Source organism: Tursiops truncatus, chromosome 16, assembly GCF_011762595.2.
Source record: "Tursiops truncatus isolate mTurTru1 chromosome 16, mTurTru1.mat.Y, whole genome shotgun sequence".
In the NCBI taxonomy this organism is placed as follows: domain Eukaryota; kingdom Metazoa; phylum Chordata; class Mammalia; order Artiodactyla; family Delphinidae; genus Tursiops; species Tursiops truncatus.
The window spans coordinates 48,168,867-48,191,050 of NC_047049.1; the positions used below are offsets into that span (position 1 = coordinate 48,168,867).

General features: G+C 34.5%; 1 protein-coding gene across 2 annotated transcripts in view; it reads left to right on the forward strand.

The window, feature by feature from the left end:
- Nucleotides 1-22,184, forward strand: part of WAPL (WAPL cohesin release factor) — a 77,318-nt gene that overhangs the window by 38,434 nt on the left and 16,700 nt on the right. For both annotated transcript variants that reach the window (XM_019925749.3, XM_019925750.3), the window contains 5 exons: nucleotides 14,546-14,641; nucleotides 15,802-15,954; nucleotides 16,230-16,366; nucleotides 17,084-17,195; nucleotides 19,391-19,618. In XM_019925749.3, coding sequence (XP_019781308.1) covers nucleotides 14,546-14,641; nucleotides 15,802-15,954; nucleotides 16,230-16,366; nucleotides 17,084-17,195; nucleotides 19,391-19,618 — 726 coding nt within the window. The remainder of the gene's footprint in view (nucleotides 1-14,545; nucleotides 14,642-15,801; nucleotides 15,955-16,229; nucleotides 16,367-17,083; nucleotides 17,196-19,390; nucleotides 19,619-22,184) is intronic.

Here is a 22,184-nt window from a genome sequence, read left to right on the forward strand (position 1 = left end):
GGCTTCACTTGTTGCAGAGCACAGGCTCTAGGCACACAGGCTTTAGTAGTTGTGGTGCGCGGGCACAGTAGTTGTGGCTCGTGGGCTCTACAGCGTAGGCTCAGTAGTTGTGGTGCACAGGCTTTGTTGCTCCGCAGCATGTGGGATCTTCCTGGACCAGGGCTCGAACCCGTGTCCCCTGCATTGGCAGGCGGATTCTTAACCACTGCGCCACCAGGGAAGTCCTGATCATTTGATAATTTTAATGTTTTTTTTTTTCTTTCAGTGCCATCTTATTTCTGATCACTGGCTACAGTTTCCCTGAATCCCATTATTTGTAGTTGCCATATATTGGGTTGGCTAAAATGTACGTTCAGTTTTTTTCCATAATATGGCTCTAGTAGTGCTTAGTTGTCACTAACTTCATTTGAAACAATTTTGTTAGATTGTATGTGACTGTCATATCAGCGTGCATTTAAAAAAAAACAGCAGGGGCTTCCCTGGTGGCACAGTGGTTGAGAGTCCACCTGCCGATGCAGGGGACACGGGTTCATGCCCCAGTCTGGGAGGATCCCACATGCCGCGGAGTGGCTCGGCTCGTGAGCCATGGCTGCTGAGCCTGCGCGTCCGGAGCCTGTGCTCCGCAACGGGAGAGGCCACAGTAGTGAGAGGCCCGCGTACCGAAAAAAAAAAAAAAAAAAAAAAAATCAAAATCGGTGAATTTTTGTGTAGCCATTTTAATATTGAAGATGGAAGAAAAAAGCAACATTTTCGGCATATTATGCTTTATTATTTCAAGAAAGGTAAAAACGCAACTGAAGCGCACAAAAAGATTTGTGCAGTGTATGGAGAAGGTGCTGTGACTGATCGAAGGTGTCAAACGTGGTTTGCAAAGTTTTGTGCTGGAGATTTCTCGCTGGACGATGCTCCACAGTTGGGTAGACCAGTTGAAGTTGATCGTGATCAAATTGAGACAGTAATTGAGAACAATCAACGTTATACCACGTGGGAGATAGCCGACATAATCAAAATATCCAAATCAAGCGCTGAAAATAATTTTCACTAGCTTGGTTATGTAATTGCTTTGATGTTTGGGTTCCACATAAGTTAAGCAAAAAAAGCCTTCTTGACCATATTTCCACATGCGATTCTCTACTTATTGTAATGAAAATGTTCCGTTTGTAAAACAAACTGATGGGTGATGAAAAGTGAATACTGTACAATAATGTGGAATGGAAGAGATTGTGGGGCAAGCGAATCACCACCAACCACACCAAAGGCTGGTCTTCATCCAAAGAAGGTGATGTTGTGTATACAGTGGGATTGGAAGGGAGTCCTCTATTATGAGCTCCTTCTGGAAAACCAAACGATTAATTCCAACAAGTACTGCTCCCAGTTAGACCAACTGAAAGCAGCACTGGACGAAAAGCATCCGGAATTAGTCAACAGAAAACGCATAATCTTCCATCACAAGACCGCATGTTTCTTTGATGACCAGGCAAAAACTGTTACAGCTTGGCTGGGAAGTTCTGATTCATCCGCCATATTCACCAGACATTGATTGCACCTTCGGATTTCCATTTTTTTTGGTCTTTACAAAATTCTCCTAATGGAAAAAATTTTCAATTCCTTGGAAGACTGTAAAAGGCACCTGGAACAGTTCTTTGCTCAGAAAGATGAAAAGTTTTGGGAAGATGGAATTATGAAATTGCCTGAAGAATGGCAGAAGGTAGTGGAACAAAACAGTGAATACGTTGTTCAATAAAGTTGTTGGGGAAAATGAAAAATGTGTCTTTTATTTTTACTTAAAAACTGAAGGAGCTTTTTGGCCAACCCCGTATGTGCTGATAAGTTTAGATCATTTTTTCTGCCTGCCCTGCTTTTTGTTTGATTTCTAGCTTTCCATTCAGCTGCTGCCAGTTTGCTCTCTTCCTAAGGGATTATCTGTATAATCATCCCAACTAACCTTCTGTGCTTGGAGGGTTATATTTTACCTTGGGCTTTGGCCATCTTATTTTGCCGGTTAAGACTATTTGCTGGGTCATTGATGAAACTAACCATAATGTCAATCTCAGTTTCAGTTCTCAAATATTTATAGCTTCACTTTCATCATTTCCCTGTGGTTTAATGCTGGGCCCATGTGGTACTGTCTTTTGTTTGACTCTCAAAAGAACATTCTGGACTTTTTTTTCCTCTTCCCTCCTGTCATTCAATATGATATAGGATAGTGGGTTTATGGGCAGTTGAACTAAAACTTGATTATCAGTATAAATCATGGTTATATATTTAGCTGTATTCAAAAGTTAAAATTGTATAAAGCTGCAGTTTTAAAGTTCAGTATAGTTTTGATAGTTTTGTAAACTCATTTTTTTTTGTTTTATAAAATGAGTTTATATATATAGGTTGTCAGCTTAAAAACAGAATCTTACAATTGAAGAGATTTTAAAGGACAGGTAGTTCCACCTCTCACCCAAGAACAGATGTTCCTTTATAGTATCCTTCTCCAGCAATTAGAACTCACTCTGATGAAGCAGCTTATTTTTCTGTCAAATTGTTTTACCCATGGTTACCTTTGTTCTGTGTCTGGGGATTCATTGACCATCCTGGGATCCAGTCATCGAGATAGCAGTATGAGATTCACTATAGTCTCATGGACTAGAAACCTGAGACATAGATAAACGTGAAGCCGAAAAAAAGAGAGACTGTAAGCCACTGGTCTGCTGATGAGGGATGCTGGCCAAAGTGTAAAAGTAAAAAGCAGGTTGGTGAGTCAAAGAGTTGTTGAAGCTGAGCGTGTTCTGGCTGAGCCTGGGTATGGAAGAGGGTCAGTTTTAGTTGACTTTTCGTTGTCATTGTTTTTACATAATACCTGCATTTCACAGTACTAGGTACTGGGGATATAAAAAGGAGAAAAATAAGTAAGTGTCTTAGAAAGTGAGGTAGAATGTTTTTTCCCCACGGAAACTTTTGAGTAGTCTTAGTATTTCATACTCATTATGTTTGTTCCAAAGCAGGAGTATCTGTCTTCCTTTTATATAGGTAGTATTTAACTTAAGCATTGAACCAGGTACTTAAGTCATTGATCTGTATTCTATAAAGATGTAGGAAAGTGTAAGTTATTTTCTTTATGAGATCTAATTCGGGTGGTTTTCTTTCCTGTAATATTTTATTCTGGAAGGATTTTAATAAGGAATAAAAGCACCATTAATCTTTTTATTTTCTGTAGTTCAGGTTCCTTTAAAGTTTGAAAGTTCAAAATATTTCACTATAACTTATTTCCCAGAAAGTGAAGTTTGAAATGAGAAAATGTAGCCATGGGTTAATCAAGAACATGGGAACTCGAACAAACATTTGACAGAGGGAGAGAGAGAGAGAATGTGTGTGTGTGTTAGGTTGTTTATAGTTTGGAATTTGGTTTTCTAGTTTGTAGTACATTTTATTTAGAGTTCATTGGGATTCTGACATCCAGAAAACTCTTTGCTGAACTTTCTTTTATTGATAGTCTTACGACTTTATGTTGATGATGACCATAAATTAACATTAGATGTAAAATATTGGGAGTTTTTGGGGGATGGTGACCATATATTTTTTCACCTTTAAATTCTTAGTGTCTGAGATACAGAAGGTGTTCATAAATGTTTATTTCTAAGATTTTTGAAAGTATCTTTCAGCAAATAATCTTCATATAGTACTAAATGTTTGGCTTTTTTATGTTTGAAAATTGGTAAACATCAAATTTGGGAAAATTTTACCCAATATTCTTCAAATAGTTTTTGGCTCTCTGTCCCCTTCTGGGGACTCTTATTATACTTGTCTTGCTTGTATCAGCCTAAAATCAACACGTATAACCTGTAGTCTGACAGAATAAGGCTTATTGACTTATTGCAATAAAGGATACTGCACAGCAGAGAAACCAAGGGGCATCTTACCAAAGAAAAGTTTTTGTAGGATTTTGGGGGAACTGGGGAGTTTGGGTAAAATTTAAATGAAACAGTGTTTGAGAGGTTCAGGGCAAAGTACTATCTGTGAAGGGAGTTAATTTTTACTTTCTCATACAGTTATTGGGCTGGGTGAACTTGTCCCAGTGTGTGCTGACATTCTTTCCATCTTTTTAATTTTTTCAGTCTTGGTTTCATTTGGAGATAGTTTAGATAGTTTCTGTTGCCCATTTTCAGGTTCTTCTACAGCATCTAAGCAGCTATTAATCCCATCTCTGAAACTTTAGTTTGGGTCTATTTTATATCTTTCTTGTCTACTTAACGTACTCAGTTGTTTTCCCTACTTTCTTACATATGTGGAATATAGTTACAGTTATTTTCAGTGTCTTTGTCTCCTAATTCTGTCATCTGCCTTGTTTCTGGGTCTGTTCTTACAGTGAACAGAGACAAATTTGGTAGAACCAGATTGAAAATAAATGAGGAAACTGTGTTAAGAAAAAGTAAGGAATAGATGAGTTGAATCCAAAATTCAAGCCTTTTTGTCTTGATGGATTTCCTGGGGATCTACCACAAATACAACTTTGAGCTTCTTAGAAGCCAGGGCAAAGAAGATTATCAGTGGCCCGTTTGCTTTTTAGGAGGGGAGATTAAAAACAGAAAACTCTTACTACCGTTGCACCAGGTATGGGTTATGTTTTCATCTTTTTCTGTGCCTCAGCTAAGAAGTATTGCTATTTCATTTATTATTGATGGGCTATTTAATTAACATTTGATTAAAGAACATAAAAGAAGAATATCTTTATCCCTTCCCATTTTGTAGGATTGCCTGTATTAAACTTGAATTCATCTTTTTATTACTCTTTGATTTCTTAATTTAACTGTTGTCTGAATTTGATTTAGTTGTTTCATGGAAATTAAAATATTAACTGATAGAATGATGATTTATACTTTTTCTATTTTAAAAGTTTTCTGAGAGAATTTTTAAAGATTTTTAATATTTTTTATCTGGGAATAATTAAAAAATAGTTTGTACTTGGAAATAATTTCAAAATTACGGAAGAGTTACAAAAATAAAATAGTACAACAAACATTCCTTATGAATATTATCTTAATATTCGCTTTTTCATTTGTTCTTTCTCTTTGTGTGTATATTCATACATATGTATTTTTTCTGAATATTTAAAGGTAAGTTCATATATATATTTTATATATATAATTAGCCCTTTACCCTAAATACAGTGTGTACTTCCTAATCAATTACATATCCACATCACAGTAATCATCTTTAGTAAATTTAACATTGTTCCAGTATTTTTACCTAATCTGTTGTGTCAGTTTTGTCAGTTGACACAGTAATGTCCTTTGTAGCATTTTCTCGTCTCTGCTACAGGATCCAGTCTAGGGTGAGGTATTTCATTTAGCTGTCATTCATTTAGCTGTTTAGCTGTGTCTTTAGTCTCTTTTAACCAGGAACATTTCTGTAGTCTTTCTTTGTCTTTTATGACATTGACATCCCCTGATCCCCCTTTAAAAAAAAAGCTTCTCACTTTGGTTTAATCGAAGTTTCTTCATGATTGTATTCAGGTTATTCATTCTAGGCTGGGATACTGTGTAAGTGATGATGTATTTTTTTCAGTGTGCCACCTCTGGAGAATGTTAATTATGATCACCCAGTTAAGGGGTTGTCTATTCCTCTGCTGTATAATTATTTTCTTCCCCATGCAACTAAAAAGCAGTCTTTGAAGAGACTATTCAAATACCTTGTTCTTCATACTCTTAGATTTAATATACATGATGATGCTTTCCTGATTCAGTGTTTGCTGTGCCGCTTGCAAAATATTCAGTCGATTTTCCCCATTTATTTATTTATTTTATTTGTTTGGTTGTTTTATTTTTCTTTTATCAGTATGGACTCATGAATCCCTGCCTCTTTAATGGTTCAAAAATTCATTATTTATTTTGGAGGTACAGTTGTCCTGAGTTGGCTAGTCTGGCTCTTCTGTCGCTGTGACATACCCCCATCATTCTATGGGCATTTTCTTACTTATTGACATAACACAGTTTTCCAGATTCATATTGTACCTGCTCTGCTCCAGCCCTGGAATTAAGCCCATTCTCTGAGAAGTCTCCATTCCCTTTAGTGGGGAATGGTACTAGAGACCAAGATCTGGGCAGTAGATGTGGTCATCACTTCTTGGCCCTTTTAGTAATAGATGGAGATAGGAAACATTCATGTATATGCATATAGATTCCTGCATATGCACGTACCTGTTCTAGAAATCATGAGTTCACACTAACTTCAATATTAGTCCATCCCTACAGGGTTCTTTCTTGCCTTCTGTCTTAACCCTGACTCCCAGCAATATCAGCACTTTTACTCAAATCTATAATACATCTAAAATAGTTTGAGAATTGCTTTGTCCATTCCACTACAATAAATAACTCTACTACTGTGTTTAGGATTTATTTGTAATCCTGCACTTGCCCTACCCTACACTGCCACTGACCCAAGGTATAAAGTCAAATACTGTGTTCATAAGTAATTTAGATGAGTTCTGTCTGCCTGTCTTTTCTTCCTATCTTCCCTTCATTGTATTTGCTATTCATTTGAATTATGAGTAGGTTTATGTGTTCTGGTTTGCTTTCACTTTTAGGTTTTTTTCCCCTTTCATTCTCATTTATTTAATTTATTTGGTTGAATATGTACAACATTAGCATGCTTCCAAAAGTCAGCACTATACAAAAAGGTAAGTTCAATGAACGGTCACTTCATTGAGTGATGTTCTGGCCCATCACTCACCCTGGTAGGGACTTCTCTGCTTTATCCTTTCTGTATTTCTTTTTACAAAGATAAGCACAAATTTTCTTATCTTCCCCCTTATATAAAAGGTAGCATCTGTATGTGCACTTTTCTTTCTATTTAAATTTTTATTTAGTAATATCTCTTGGAAATTGTACCCTGTGAGTTCATAGATCTTCCTCAGAATATATATGTTTACACTTTTTTTAAAAAAAGTTGGCTTTAGATTGTATTTTTCCTTGGTTTTTTCCTTCTTCTCTTAAATGTTCTTTATATCCTTCAAATTGTTTCTTTTAAGGTTATACGTGTGTAGGTTATATATATACAAATCCAGTGTTGGCAAAATCTTATATATTCAGCACACCCCTATCATTATTTAGTCCTAATTTCAGTTGTAGCATTTGCCTCAACTACTGTGAAAGAAATCTCAAGTTAGTTTTTAATAGGTAGCTTATTTTTCTGTGGCGTATCAGACCTTGGCTGTTTATCTCTGGACTATTTTCAAGTTGCTGTATTGTCAGAGACCCCTTCCTCTGTGGGTGGTGTCCTGCCATCTCTAGAGTATTGAAGAGTACAAATAGTAAGAACGGGAAGGGGAGGCAAAGAACCATCCCTAGAAGGCCAGGACCCAGAAGGTGTACCCTACTTTTTTGTTCATTCATTGACTAGAACCTGGTCATGTGCCCACACAAGTAGCAAGAGATGTTGGAAAATCAGGGCAAGCATACGTCCAGCTAAATAAGAGGAAAACGAAGGGAAGAATGAACATTCTCTATCTACCCATAGGTGTCTCAAGATATTTTCAGCTTCTCTTTTCGTGTTTCTAAATTTGATAAATCATCTCCCTAATACGACTGGTCCATTCTATATTTAGTGATATTTTTAGTTGTAAAACTGATGCTTATTTCAGCCGATTTTTCATCATGGCTCATTCTAGTATCTTTTTATTTAACAATTGTTGAATTGTAGGCTTAGTTGTATTAGTTTTCACAAAGGGCCAAGTATTGGATTTTATGCTTTGTTACCTGGACTTTTTTAGAGCTTATGTTCAGGTTATGCTATTTCAAGGTGATATTCTGATGTGGCAATGCTCGCTTTTATAAAGTTTTATAATATTGATATAAATACTTTTGAAGTTAAAACAACTGAGTAGTAGGTGTATTGTTCTTCTTGTGGATAGGAATTGACAGTTTCTTCATAAAAATAGCAGCTGTATCTTTGAAAGGTTTATCTGTAGCACTTAATTGAATCAGGCAGAAAAGAAAGATTTTCAGCTCTACTTCTCCCGTATACCTTTGGATTATATTCTTTGCATAGTGCTCTATCTTAACATATTCTAAATGTCTAGTTCTTAGCAGTACAGACATTCTTGGTTTTAGTTTAGGGATAGCTGCAGTTTTTCCTCAAATAATTTAATGCCCTGAATATGTAACAAATTATGAAAATTTACTTTAAGGCTTTTTTGGTCATAGTTTAAGACAATTTGGGATTATATGATTATGCTTAAAAGAAAGTTCTAAAGAGCTAAAAGGTACCCTAATCTTTGTAAAACTTTCTTCCTCAAATTCCCTCTGCTTCTACTGCCCATCTTTAGGGGAAAAAAAAAAAAAACTTAACAATTTTTTTAAAAAGCCAAATCCAGATTAATTTTCCCTTTTTGAATTGCCACTAAAGTACTGCACGTGTGCACAAACGCACGCACAGTGGTGCGTTGTGGCACTTTGCTTTTTCAGAACTCTTCTAGTTTTAGAACGTGCTGATTGAATTACTGGTGGGAGTGCAATTCAGTTATGACATCCTTGTGTGCGTAAGGCTGGATGAATTCTAATAGGCTTACTATATTTGTTCTCCTTTAGTACACAGTATACACAGTACTCTTTAAAACTCAGAAATACGTTTGGTACTGCTAAAAAATTCATATGGCTTAAGAGCGGTTATTCCAATTTTTTTCCCTTTTGAGAGCCAGCTCAATAAAGGATAACATAATACTGTAATTTCTTCTTAGCTTTTCATGAAGGAACTCTTCTTACCTCTGCTTTATAATTGTGATTTAATAAGCCAATCTGTTAACCACAGCCTTGGCATTAATGTAAAAACCAGTTTTTATCCATTGTTTTTGTAGATGCTGGATTCTCTCTCATGGATAAATGCTCTGTGGGTCTGTCACTGGCATATTTTTTCCTTAGCTGTAATACAGTGTTACATTTGAGGTTCTTGTTTGTCATGCCCCTGGAGAACTGAAAGAAGAGAGTAGTATGTTTAAGATTACTAGGACTGAAATGTGCTACAATGATTGCAAATCTTTAGAATGTTAGAGTAGTCTTAAGAGCTTTCTGCTTTTTTTGTTCTAAGTATTCTTCCCATTACATTTCAGAGGAAACAGAATCCACAAATCTTTTAACACAGAAAAGTTAAGGAATCTGGTTAATATGTGCATCTGCTTTTTAAACCAGAAAAAAATTAACAAGAATTACAGATAAGCCTGGTGGTGTAATCAGAATGACCCAGTTAAAACTTAGCTAGGTTGCTAAATGATAGGAGTGATTTTCATTTTCCATGAAAAGTTGATTGCTATCTGGTATATTTGCAGATGCTGTACACAGTCACTTTCACTGAGTGACATTATGATGTGACATAGTAGTGTTGTATTGTTTCCATATACAATTCACTTAGGTGCATGTGGAACCGTTATACCATTTGGAATGATGTGAAGAGCTCAGAGTCGGTCAGTGTTGTCATAACTTAACCTCTGCCACCCCCCCACCCCATGTGTATGTATTAGCCACATCCAGATGTTATTTTTTATTTTAATTTTTAGATAGTAGGGTGTATCTTCATCTCCTGCTGCCGATGGTAAGCTCTATATTAACCTTGTAAAACTTTGAAATAATTAATAGTCGAGGAACAGTTCTCATTGGATTCACTTTCTTTTAGATTAATCATTAGCATTAAAATGGCAAAACCTTGTCAAAACTTTTAAAATAATAGTATTTACTAAGCTGCCTAGTTCAACAGAGTAAACAAAATGTTCATTGAATGTGTCTTTTGAATATAACTTATGCAGTTATTCTGTATACTTTTAAGCTTCAAAGCCTTTTCAAAGTTTTTTTTTATTGTGGTAGAAAACACAACATGAAGTCTACCCTCTTAGGAACATTTTAAGTGTACAGTATTGTTAACTGTAAGCACAGTATTGTGCCACAGATTTCTAGAATTTTTTCATCTTGCATGATCGGAACTCTATACCCATTGAATAGTAACTTCTTACTTCAGTCTCCCTCCAGCCCCTGGCAACCACCATTTCTGTTTTTATGAGTTTGACTAGATATCTCATAAGTGGAATCATACAGTTTTAAAGTCTTTCTGTGACTGGCTTATTTCATTTAGGGTAACATCCTGAAGGTTCATGTTGTAGCATATGATAGGATTTCCTTTTTCCTCTTTTATGGCTGAATAATATTCTGTTGTATGGATATGTAACATTTTCTCTGTTCATCTGTTGATGGATAGTTAGGTTGTTTCTACCTCTTTGTGAAAAATACTGCATTGAACATGGGAGTGCAGATATTTTTATGAGATCCTGCTCTTAATTCTTTTGAATAAATACCTGAAAGTGGGATTGCAGGATCATGTGGTAGTTCTACTTTTAATTATCTGAGGAACCTTCATGCTGTTTTCCATAATGGCTTCATTATTTAAATTCACACTAACACTGCATGAGGGTTCCAATTTCTCTGCATCCTTGTCAACACTTGTTATTTTCTGTTCTTTTGCTAGTGGCCATCCTAATGGGTGCGAGGTAATATTTCATTGTGATTTTGATTTGCATCTCTCTTATGATTAGTGATGTTGATCATCTTTTTGTATACCTATTGGCCATTTCTTCTTTGGGGAAATTTCTGTTCAAGTCCTTTGCCCATTTTTTAGTCAGGGTTTTTTGTTTTGTTTGTTTTTGCTGTTGACTTATAGGAGTTCCTTATATATTTTGGATAATAATCCCTTATCAGATATATGGTTTGCAAATATTTTCTTCCATTCCGTAGGTTGCATTTTTCTCTCTTGATTGTTTTCTTTGCTGTGCAGAAGCTTTTTATGATGTAGTCCTACCTGTCTATGCTTGCTTTTGTTGCTTGTGCTTCTTGGCAAGAAGTCATTGCCAAGACCAGTGTTACGTATTTTTTTCTCCCATGTTTTCTTCTAGGAGTTTGTAGCTCAGGTCTTATATTTAAGTCTTTAATACATTTTAGTTGATTTTTGTGTATGGTATAAGATACGGGTCCAGTTTCATTCTTTTGCATGTGGATATCCAGTTTTCCAAGCACCATTTATTGAAGAGACTGTCTCCATTGGTGAAGATCATTTGACTATATATGGATTTATTCATAGGCGTTCTATTCTGTACTGTTGGTCTATATATTTGTCTTTATGTCAGTACCCTACTGTTTTGATTACTGTAGCTTTGTAATGTTTTGAAATCAGCAAGTGTGGGGCCTTTGGTTTTTTTGTTCTTTCTCAAGATTGTTTTGGCTATTCAGGGTCCTTTGGGATTCCATATGAAGTTTAGGTTCATTCTGTCTATTTCTGTAAAAATTATTACTGGGATTTTGACAGGAACTGCATTGAATTTGTAGATCACTTTGGGTAGTATGACCATTTTAAGAGTATTAAGTCATCTAATCCATGAACAAAGGATGTCTTTCCATTTCTTTGTGCCTTTATTTTCAACATTTTGTAGTTGTCAGTGTACAAATCTTTTGCCTCCTTGGTTAAGTTTATTCTTAAGTATTTTATTCTTTTTGATGTTACTGTGAATGGAATTTTCTTCATTTCCTCTTTCGATTGTTTTTTGTTAGTGTATAGAAATGCAGATGAGTTTTGTATCATACAGCTTTATTGAATACATTTATTTGTTCTCACAGGGTTTTTTTTTGATGGAATCTTTATGGTTTTCTATATACAAGATTATATATGTGAATAGAGAAAATTTTACTTCTTTCTTTCTGATTTGGATGCCTTTTATTTCTTTTTCTTGCCTAATTACTTCTGCTAGTATGTAGAATCAGTGAGCATCGGCATCCCTGCCTTGTTCCTGATCTTAGAGGAAAAGCTTTCAGTTTTTCATTGTTGAGTATGATGTTTTAAAATATGACCTCTATGTTGTGGCAATTTCCTTCTGTTCCTGTTGTTGAGTGATTTTTTCATGAAAGAGAGTTGAATTTTGTTAAATACTTTTCTGCACCAATTGAGATGATTATGTGATTTTTGTCCTTCATTCTGTTAAGGTGGTGTATCACATTGGTTGGTTTTCATATGTTGAACCATCCTTACATCCCAGGGATACATCCTACATGGTTATGGTGTATGATCCTTTTAATGTGCTGTTGAATTTAGTTTTCTAGTGTTTTGTTGAGGATTTTTGCCTCTGTATTTATCAGGCATATCATTCAATTACTTTTGAGATGAATTAGAACAGTATATCCCAGTCTACTTCTTGTAATAATAGTATTTGTTAACAGAGTGTGTTCATGTCAGTTATCCCTTTTATTGCAGTCCTCTGTTATGTGGGTAGACCATATACTCCAATTCTTTTTATGAAGATGCTGAACTCAGAATTGCACATCATCACATAATTATTATAACTTGAATTATCAGCAATAAAACTTGTATAGCACATATTGTTTCAGGCACTCTAATATGTGTTTTACATATATTCATTTAATCCTCACAACAACCCTTTACAGTCGGTACTGTTATTAACCCCATTTTACAGATGAGAAAGATGTTTAGTAACAGGCAGTAGTAGAGCTTACTATTTATCTGGACCATCTGGTTCCTGTGTCTCCTTTATAACTGTTAGGTATATATTGCCACTCACAATTAACTGGAAGGGGGTCTGTTTAATTTATATATAATTTTTGGTATTAATCTTTCTAAAATTTTTATTGGAGTATAGTTGATTTACAGTGTTAGTTTCAGATGTACAGCAAAGTGAATCAGTTATTCATATACATATATCCACTCTTTTTCAGATTCTTTTCCCATATAGGCCATTACAGAGTACTGAGTAGAGTTCCCTGTGCTATCTAGTAGATCCTTATTAGTTATCTGTTTTATATATAGTAGTGTGTATATGTCAGTCCCAATCTCCAGGGTCTGTTTAATTTAGAACGTTGACCTGACTGTGCTATATTGTTATCTGTGGAACCAGATAATCTTTTTGTTATCCAAAAGATGGTTTGTTACCTGAAATCAGTGCTTTTTAAAAATAAGTAAAGTGCTTAAGCCTTGAGGCACCTATTCCTTTCAAAAGTCTGTTATCTTCCTGAGCTTATGGCTGTGCTTTGGGGATTAGAGGTTGCTTAAATGAGGGATCTAACAGTTAGCAGGCATGTAGATTATATAGATAATGTTTGAGAGGAAAATAGTAAGGAATAGAGCTAGGTTTAAAAATTTATGTTCAGTCTGCTCTGTATGGTTGTGCCTTAGGGGGCCTGATCAAGTCATTGCATGAGTGCATAAATTGCTTTAGATTACTAATGCTGCATTACTTTATGCTAACCTGATATATAAGAATAATACGTTCATATACACAATACAAATGAGACTGCTTTATGTAAGTTTCACAGTAGATTCCTTTTAGCATTAAGATTTTCTGACAAATTTAATATGTGAGTCAGTTTAAACTTTATCTTTTGAAAAACCAGTTCTTTTGGAGCTTACACTGTTGTCTTTGTCACAGCATGGTTATTTTGAAGATAATATTTGTATAAAAAGATAGCTTTGTATGATGCTTAATTCCAATTATGTTACTTCACTGCAGCTAATAAGGGAAGATGGTTAATTTTTTAATGCAGATTTTTGGCCAGTCTTGAAGTATGTTTCTCTTGTACTCTTTTTTTTAAGGTAGTACTGAAAGTATGAAGATCATTAATTACAGTATTAAAAACAAAAAATTTCTAATGAGATTATTTATTTGAAGTTTAAAGGACATAATTTAATATCACTTTTGTAAAGGATGGAGAAAATGTCAGTCTGTTTAATTAGTCCCCTTTTGAAAGTGAGGATTTGTTCCTTTTATACAGATTTAATCCTATGGATTTGATCATGCAGGCTCACAGTTATTTATCCTCAATTCTGAAATTCAACGTGTTAAAACTGAAAGTTTTTTTTCATTAAGCTTATAGTATATTGATTTGGCAGCAAACCAATCTGAACTGGGGTGGGGCAATTTACATCTTTATCCCACCCGGTGTGAATTTTTATACATTTGCATGTATTTTAGTATATAGTACTGCTTTAGATTCCAGTGTGTTATGTAATATGTTATACATACCATAGTTACCTTTATAAAACCTGAAAACTTGAATAACGGCACTCATCTGGCCTCACCAGTTTCACTTAAATGAATAAGGACTTTTATCCCTTGTCATAACCTGCCTTATTTTCCATGTTAGAAGAACGTGGGGCATGAATCAGCAGTTACGAGGAATAAAGAACAGGTTGAATTTAACTATATTGATTAGTTAATATAATTATAAGTTAATATAAGCCTGGCAAGAGGTTTAATTGCTTTTCTTGGTTGGTAATGACTGTCCGGAACACTGATTGTTGATTTTGTGTCAGAATAGCACTGTGACTCCATGTCTGCCATCGGCATGGGAGCGTGGTGGGAGTATAAGCCAGATATTGTTTATCCTGCTCTGTCTAGGATATATATTTATGTATTTAAATTACTCTATATGATTTTTAGTTTTAGTTTTAAAATGAGGTAATTTTATAAGGATGCAAAGTAAGATGGAAACAGTTGATCTTTTTCTCATTTCTCTAGTCTCCTACAAAAGCTGTATATAATGCCAGGCATTGGAATCATCCAGATTCAGAAGAACTACCTGGGCCACCAGCAGTAAAACCTCAGAGTGTCACAGTAAGTGAACTGTACTTTTTAATTTCATGTTTGTGTAATGAATTTTAAATTAAACAGTTGCTATCTTCATTCATAATTTGAAAGTCTCTGGCTTTTCTGTTTAACAGTTTATTTTCAACTTCCTCACTAAAATTTAGTGGCTTTAGTTTAACTCATTGGAAAAGTAAGGATTGTGGACAGGATAACAGAAATTCTGGTGTTGCTCGGTTATAAATGAAAGCCTTAAAAAATATTGGACTACTTTTTCACTCCTGACATTTTATGGAATTATAGTATTTAGTGTTTAAGGGTAAATTATTTGAAGTTTTTATTAACTGTTAAGAGCTATATTATAAATTACATATTTCAAGTTTGTATTAATGATTAAAAGCTATATTATAAATTATATCCTACATTGATCTTAAAGTGTCTTTGAGTGATTAATTTGTTTTTCAGAGCAGAACTTTTTCCTGCATTCCAGTAATACCTTTCAATTCAAAACACATTTGAAAAAGATTCTTATCAAATTACTTTTTTCAGAATAACTGGTAGGACCATGCATTAATACTTACAGATTAATGGTGACACCTCAGTCATCTGGAGCTATCAAGGAATGGGTTCTTTATAGACAACAACAAAAAATAGGGATAGAGATCATTCTAAAATGTAATGTACAGTTCCATGTCTTCTTGACATATTAAACTTCTTTCACTAGTATTAAACCATTATTGTGTATATTAGTAATTATATACCATGCTCTTATTATGGCTTTTTCCCCCTACCCCAAACTATGGACTCCTGTACTTAAAAAATTCTTTTGTCTATCTATTGTAGTTTTCCTGTCTGTCCTGAGCTGCTTATCAATGCTATTTATGTATGTAATGGTGGTTCTTTATTCCTTGTAATGGTCCTGGAGATGATAACAAATTGTATGAAATGTAAAGTTAAAAAGACCAGAATAACTTCCTGAGTGGTTCTTTTGTGAATAAAACACATATGAGTCTTATCTTGTAGTGCATGGAATTTTAAAGTATCCCTTGTGACCTTTCAGAGGCCTCCTCCTACCTTTGAGGGGGAGAATAGGGGTTTTATTACTCTTAAGCTAAATTTGCCAAGTAGATGAGATGTTACTATTTTTATATATTTATTTAGAACAACTAATTTAATACCTTTATTAATAGGTGAGGCTGTCTTCAAAGGAGCAAAATCAAAAAGATGATGGAGTTTTTAAGGCTCCTGCACCACCACCCAAAGTGATAAAAACTGTGACAATACCTACTCAGCCCTACCAAGATATAGTTACTGCACTGAAATGCAGAAAAGAAGACAAAGAAGTAAGCAGCCATATACAGTTTTACTGCACGTGGATAGAATTTCGTATGTAATTTAGCCTTTTAATATCTTGAACACATATCAGTATACTGATACTCAGTTTTGAACCACAAACTTATCTTGTCCTACTACTACCCATGTTTTTAAAACATTTCTTTTGGTTGCCATCTAATAAACTATTTTATACACTTTTAAATAAAGCATAGCAAGTGCTTTAAATATTTAAATATGCTACTTCATAGTTACAAAAGAGGTGGACATATTTTTTTCTTGGCAGTTGTATACTGTTGTTCAGCACGTGAAGCACTTCAATGATGTGGTGGAATTTGGTGAAAATCAAGAGTTCACTGATGACATTGAGTACTTGTTAAGTGGCTTAAAGAGCACTCAGCCTCTAAACACACGTTGCCTTAGGTAAGATCTTATTTTTATATTTGAAAATTGTGTGCATGCTTTCTCATTAAAATTTTCTAGCTCATTAGAGCCAAACATTTGTGATTTTTCTTATCATAGGTGTAGGTTATAGCCAGTGATGTTAAAATGTGATTGATTTCTTTTAAGGGACTTGATTCTACATGCACAAAGGAAAGTTGGATGATACAGCATTTTAGCACAGCATAGGCTTCAGTTTCCAGATGCTTAAAAGAGTGTTATGCCAAAGAATCTTTTAAGTACTTTTAGCCCCAGATTTTACACATGGAAGTGATAGATTTGATTTAATTTAAGCATGTTTTGATTTGGATCATCTTTTACATACTGTAATGGATTGAATATTTTGGTTTGATTGAGTTATCCAGTCATTTGGAATATGTCCAATTAGATATTTATAATCTTTATGGATCAGAAGCATTTTGAAAGGTAGCTGAGATTTTTTGCTTTTCATTTAATGGTAGTAGTAATGTAAGGAAAACACTGAAGATGATCATGGGTTATTCATATTTTTTATATAGCATACCTAATCACATCAGTAAATTTTTAATAACTTGTTTTGCCCGTGTTTTTAATATTGTGATCTGCATGGGCAATGCTTTGACACACATACACCCCCACCCCTGAGCACCCTTTTGCTTATTTTGGTATTACGCAAATAAAAAAACTTCAGCCCCCTTAACCTAGTCTATTTTCTTCTAGTGTTATTAGCTTGGCTACTAAATGTGCCATGCCCAGTTTTCGAATGCACCTGAGAGCACATGGAATGGTAGCAATGGTCTTTAAAACCTTGGATGATTCCCAGCATCATCAGGTATTTAAGTTTCTGGGATTGAGAAGCATTATTTTAGAATTCTAGTTTATTTGGCTACTGAGAAATACCTTCAGGAGTTCCCTGGTGGTCCAGTGCTTAGGACGCTGAGCTTCCAATGCCAGGGGCCTGGGTTCGATCCCTGGTCAGGGAACTAAGATCCCACAAGCTGTGTGGCATGACCAAAATAGGAAAAAAAACCAACCTTCATTGGATATTCATCTGTAAATATTTCTCATTATGGGTTGAGTTAGTTTTATGTGCTAAATATTTAGAGCTTAATGCCAGAATTCTTGCTTAATAAATCATTTAAGATTATCTTCTCATGACATTTTTCCTCCTTAACTTGTCAGTATATCCTATTAACCATTATATAACATACCATACCATACCATACTGGATACTGTAGCTAACATACCATGCCATACTGGATATTTAATTCTGTAAGTACTGATTTCCTCAAATCAGAAGGTACTGGAAAAAAAATCTTTTACTAGTTTTTGATAATAATAGCATGGAAAAAAAAGTTTTGATACTAATTTTTTTTTAGCATTCTGTCTGGATGTTGAATCCCACTGTGAAATGGAATCATATCCTCATTTTCATTATGACTGACACTTAAAAATAAAGCGTATTTACATATAAAAATCGGGTTTAACATTTTCAAAGTTAGAAAAAAATCATTATTAATCATCAATAGTGATATTTTGAGATGGCTTTATTATATTTTTGTTCAGGGAAATTATGTTCCAAGTGCAGATTAGGTGACATAATCTAATATTGAGTCTTCTGAAACTGAAATCAGTATACTTAACCCCGAGTGAGGATAACTCCATTACCAAGTTGTAGGAGGTACAAAACAATGAGGGAGAAGAGAACTAAGAATTAATTTGCTTTCTTATGCAGTTATGAGAGGACCAAGGCATTAATATGTGTTCTTAGGGGCAGTGGATCTCCTAAGTCCTGTACTGTGGCATCCTTATTTCCAAATATATTTTGCTGTGTAAGCGTTTAATTAGTCACCTAGTCTGAATTTTGGGGATTCAAAGTTTAAATCTTTAGATAGTTAATTGTGTTTCTGTGCATTGAAATAAGTGTAAGATCAACTATACTTCAATAAAAATAAATACATATGTAGGAGGGAAAAAAAGTAATATCTCAAATGTTGGAATATTCAAACATAGACCTCTTTGTTATATTAATGCTTACCTATATCACCTTCAGTACTTGTAGATTTTATTATAAGCAGAGTGTGCTAACTACCAGATCTGAATGATTTTGAGAGCACATTATATTAATGATTTTAAAAAAATTACTTGGTTCAACCAGACCTGATAGGTTTATTTTAAAGAAATGAGTCTAAATATGTTTATTTGAGCATCCTAGTTTTATGTATTGACACAAACCCAGCTGTGTTTATTTTTACAAGAAAAAAATAAGTTTCTGATACAGATTTTAAAACACATTTACATTCTTGATTTTGTTTTTGTTTTTTTTATTTTTTGGATGTGTTGGGTCTTCGTTGCTGCGCTTGGGCTTTCTGTAATTGCGGCGAGCGGGGGCTTCTCTTCTTTGCGGCGCGTGGGCTTCTCATTTGCGGTGGCTTCTCTTGTTGTGGAGCATGGGCTGTAGGCGCGCGGGCTTCAGTAGTTATGCACAGGCTCAGTAGTTGTGGCACACGGGCTTAGTTGCTCTGCGGCATGTGGGATCTTCCCAGACCAGGGCTCGAACCCGTGTGCCCTACACTGGCAGGCGGATTCTTAACCACTGCGCCACTAGTGAAGTCCCTACATTATTGATTTTAAATGGAAATTTGACTTTACTGTATCATAAAGGACAAAGAGTGAAGTGTATTGTAAAATAGGATTATATATCTGAAAAAAGGTTTTGTAAACTCTTCATTTAGCACAGAATGGCCAAAAACATGTAATTCCACTTAAATGCTTCTAGCTGTGGCGCGTTCATATAGGGAAGGTCTGTAGAAAGGAAAATCTTAAGCAGTGGTGCTTTATTTATGTATTTATTTAATTCACATTTCCCTAGAATATTTTAAGAGTGAGGTTTTCACTGAATAAAACATTTTCAAGGTTTCCAACATATGAACAAATGTCAAAATAGTCTTGTTTCCTGAAATTGTCACTAATTGCTTACATTAATTTTTTTTTTTTTTTTTTTTTTTTGCGGGGGGTCCGTTGAAGAATCTGTCCCTTTGTACAGCTGCCCTCATGTACATACTGAGTAGAGATCGTTTGAACATGGATCTTGATAGAGCTAGCCTAGATCTAATGATTCGACTTCTAGAACTGGAACAAGATGCTTCTTCAGCTAAGCTGCTGAATGAAAAAGACATGAACAAAATAAAAGAAAAAATTCGAAGGCTCTGTGAAACTGTACACAACAAGCACCTTGATCTAGAAAATATAACGGTGGGTTCCTTCCTTCTATTGTAAAATGAAAATTACTTTCAGAAAGTTTTTAATTTGTCACAGCAGCTGTATGACTTTGGACAAATCATTTAACCTCTTGGTTTACAATTTGGCAAATTCTTCTAAGGTTTAGCTCTGAGCATAATTCTGTTCCCTGCCTGAAATTCCTAAACTTGGCCCATTGGTATTTAGATTTCTTTTCCCAGTAAATTTTTTATTGTGTTTTGCCTAATCCTTCCCTTTTGAAAAAAATTTTTTTCCAGCGTAGAAACTACATTTAGGCTATTAGGAACTTCAGTTTTTAACCCTCTGTGGGTTTCAGGAATAAAGATTTAAAGGATCTTCAGAAAGAACCAGTTTCAATGAGCATTCATTTATTCCATAGTATCTTACGATGTCTGATTAACTGCTGCAAGGCACCAAGACTCGGAAGATTCCTAGGCACCTGCCCTTCTGTCAAGCAGTGTCCTTCATACTCAGGGTCATGGCCATGGCTACCCTTATGCTCAATACAACTCCCTAAGTTCAAGATGACTATGTTGCCTTTGGTTGATTTTAGTTCTACTTTCCTCTGGCTTTTTTTAACTTGTAGAATTCCCAAAGACTAGTAGGCCAGTAGAAGATGAATTGGCCTTGTCGTTTTGAAAAAATAAGATTATTTATATATACCTGACTTTCAGATATTTCCAACATCTGAACTATATAAACATTGATTTTTCGACTGCCCACTAAACTGACAACTGAAGACATTTGCCTCAGAAAATTACAGAATGCTTTGTGCTACCCACATATGAACTTAGGGTTATTGCTCTGTTTAGTTAAGGTAGAGTAGGGAATAGATTCAGGTAGAGTGGAGGGTTGAGGGGTAAAGCAAGTTAACATTAAAAAGCAGGATACAAAATTGACACGTATTCAGTACTTTCACTTATTAAAATTAGAAAATAGCTGTTATGTTCAAAGTGTGGCTAAACAATCTTTCTACCTCACCAAACTATTTGTATACTGCTTTTAAAATATATTCATAATTTTTATTTACTTTTAACAATTTTACAACATATACTAATTTTTAATGCTATAAAATAAATTTGAGCCTATAATTTTTATTTGCATAATGGAATAAATACAGCTTTTAAAAATTATTATTATTAGTTCATCTCCCATATTATTGAACATTTAGATTCTTTCCAGGCATTCGCTCTTAAATAACATGATGGGAAACTTGTTCATTGAATTTTCTCCATCTTTTGTGGAATTTATTAGGATGGTAAACACCAGATAATAACTTTGTTATACTGTGTTAAGTAGTTAACTCACATGATTAAAACCAGAACACACAGTTGCTAATATTAGGATGCCTGCCTCCCCCCACCCCAACTTCAGCTATTCTTGGATATTGTGTTTGTTTTAAATTTTAACAGTAGAATTGTTTCATACAGTGACTATCTCCTACACATTAATTTTGTTTGTTTCGTTAATTGCTCAACCTCTTCCTTGAAATACATTGCTTCTCCTGATGTGCCATGGAAAGATACTTTAAAACATTAATATTATAATATTAAAATATAATTCAAATAACTGAGAGCTCACAATTGCTGAATAGCATTCTGATTAGTGATTTGGTTGTGCTTTAATGCTTTGAGGACTATTCCAGTTTCAAATAAAATGTTTGAATTGTAGGCTATTACTAGCTTATTATATACTGAATATAGCCTAAAATATCAAACAGTCCTTTTTATGCCTATAGAAACAGTCAAGTCCCTTTTTTGCATAAAATCTTATGAGTCTTTGCTATATTAACATCAAATCTTCCTAAGCAAAGAAAGCCTCATTAGTCTTCAGTTTCACTTCTGTGACTCATGTGCTAACCTGCCTGTACCGATCTCATTACATTACTCTTTCAGGGACTTAGAATGAGAATTGAGCAAAATTTAATTTGTTTTTGTAGTGTTGAATTCTAGTTATATATTTGTCACCTTGGATATCAACCTTGTTCTTTTTAAAGTATAGAGTAAAATCTATAAGGTACAGAATAAAATCTCTTCTAAATCAGTAATAGGAAGATTTTCACTGATAAGGTCTGTTTTTTGCATTTCTGAATATCTATTTTATATGCAGTTCCAAATAGGCCAGGAAGACTTAATGTAAACTTGGATCTTTCAAAGGAAAAAGCTTTGGGAAGATACCCAGGTCTTTTCAGCCTTGTCAACTAAAGCATTTCTTTTGTTACACTAACGTTCCTTTATTGCAACAGGAACCAAATTGCCCATTGTTGGTGGGTGGTTTTATGTTTTTTAAAAGAAATACAATAAAAAGTAAGATTAATAATTAAAGGCAAATAAAGAGAAGGAAAAACCGAAACTGGTTTATAAATATGGCTCTGACTGTTCTATGCTTCCTCTAGTGGTAGTCCTGAATCATTATTTATATATAATTTTGTCATGGTGGCCACATTATGTATATCTAAGCTGCTAATAACCCTGTAGTATAAAGTTTAAAACTGGTGAATCTGAAACCCTAAAAGTAACAAAGGATTTTTGTTCAGAATAGATAAGAAAATGTATAGAAC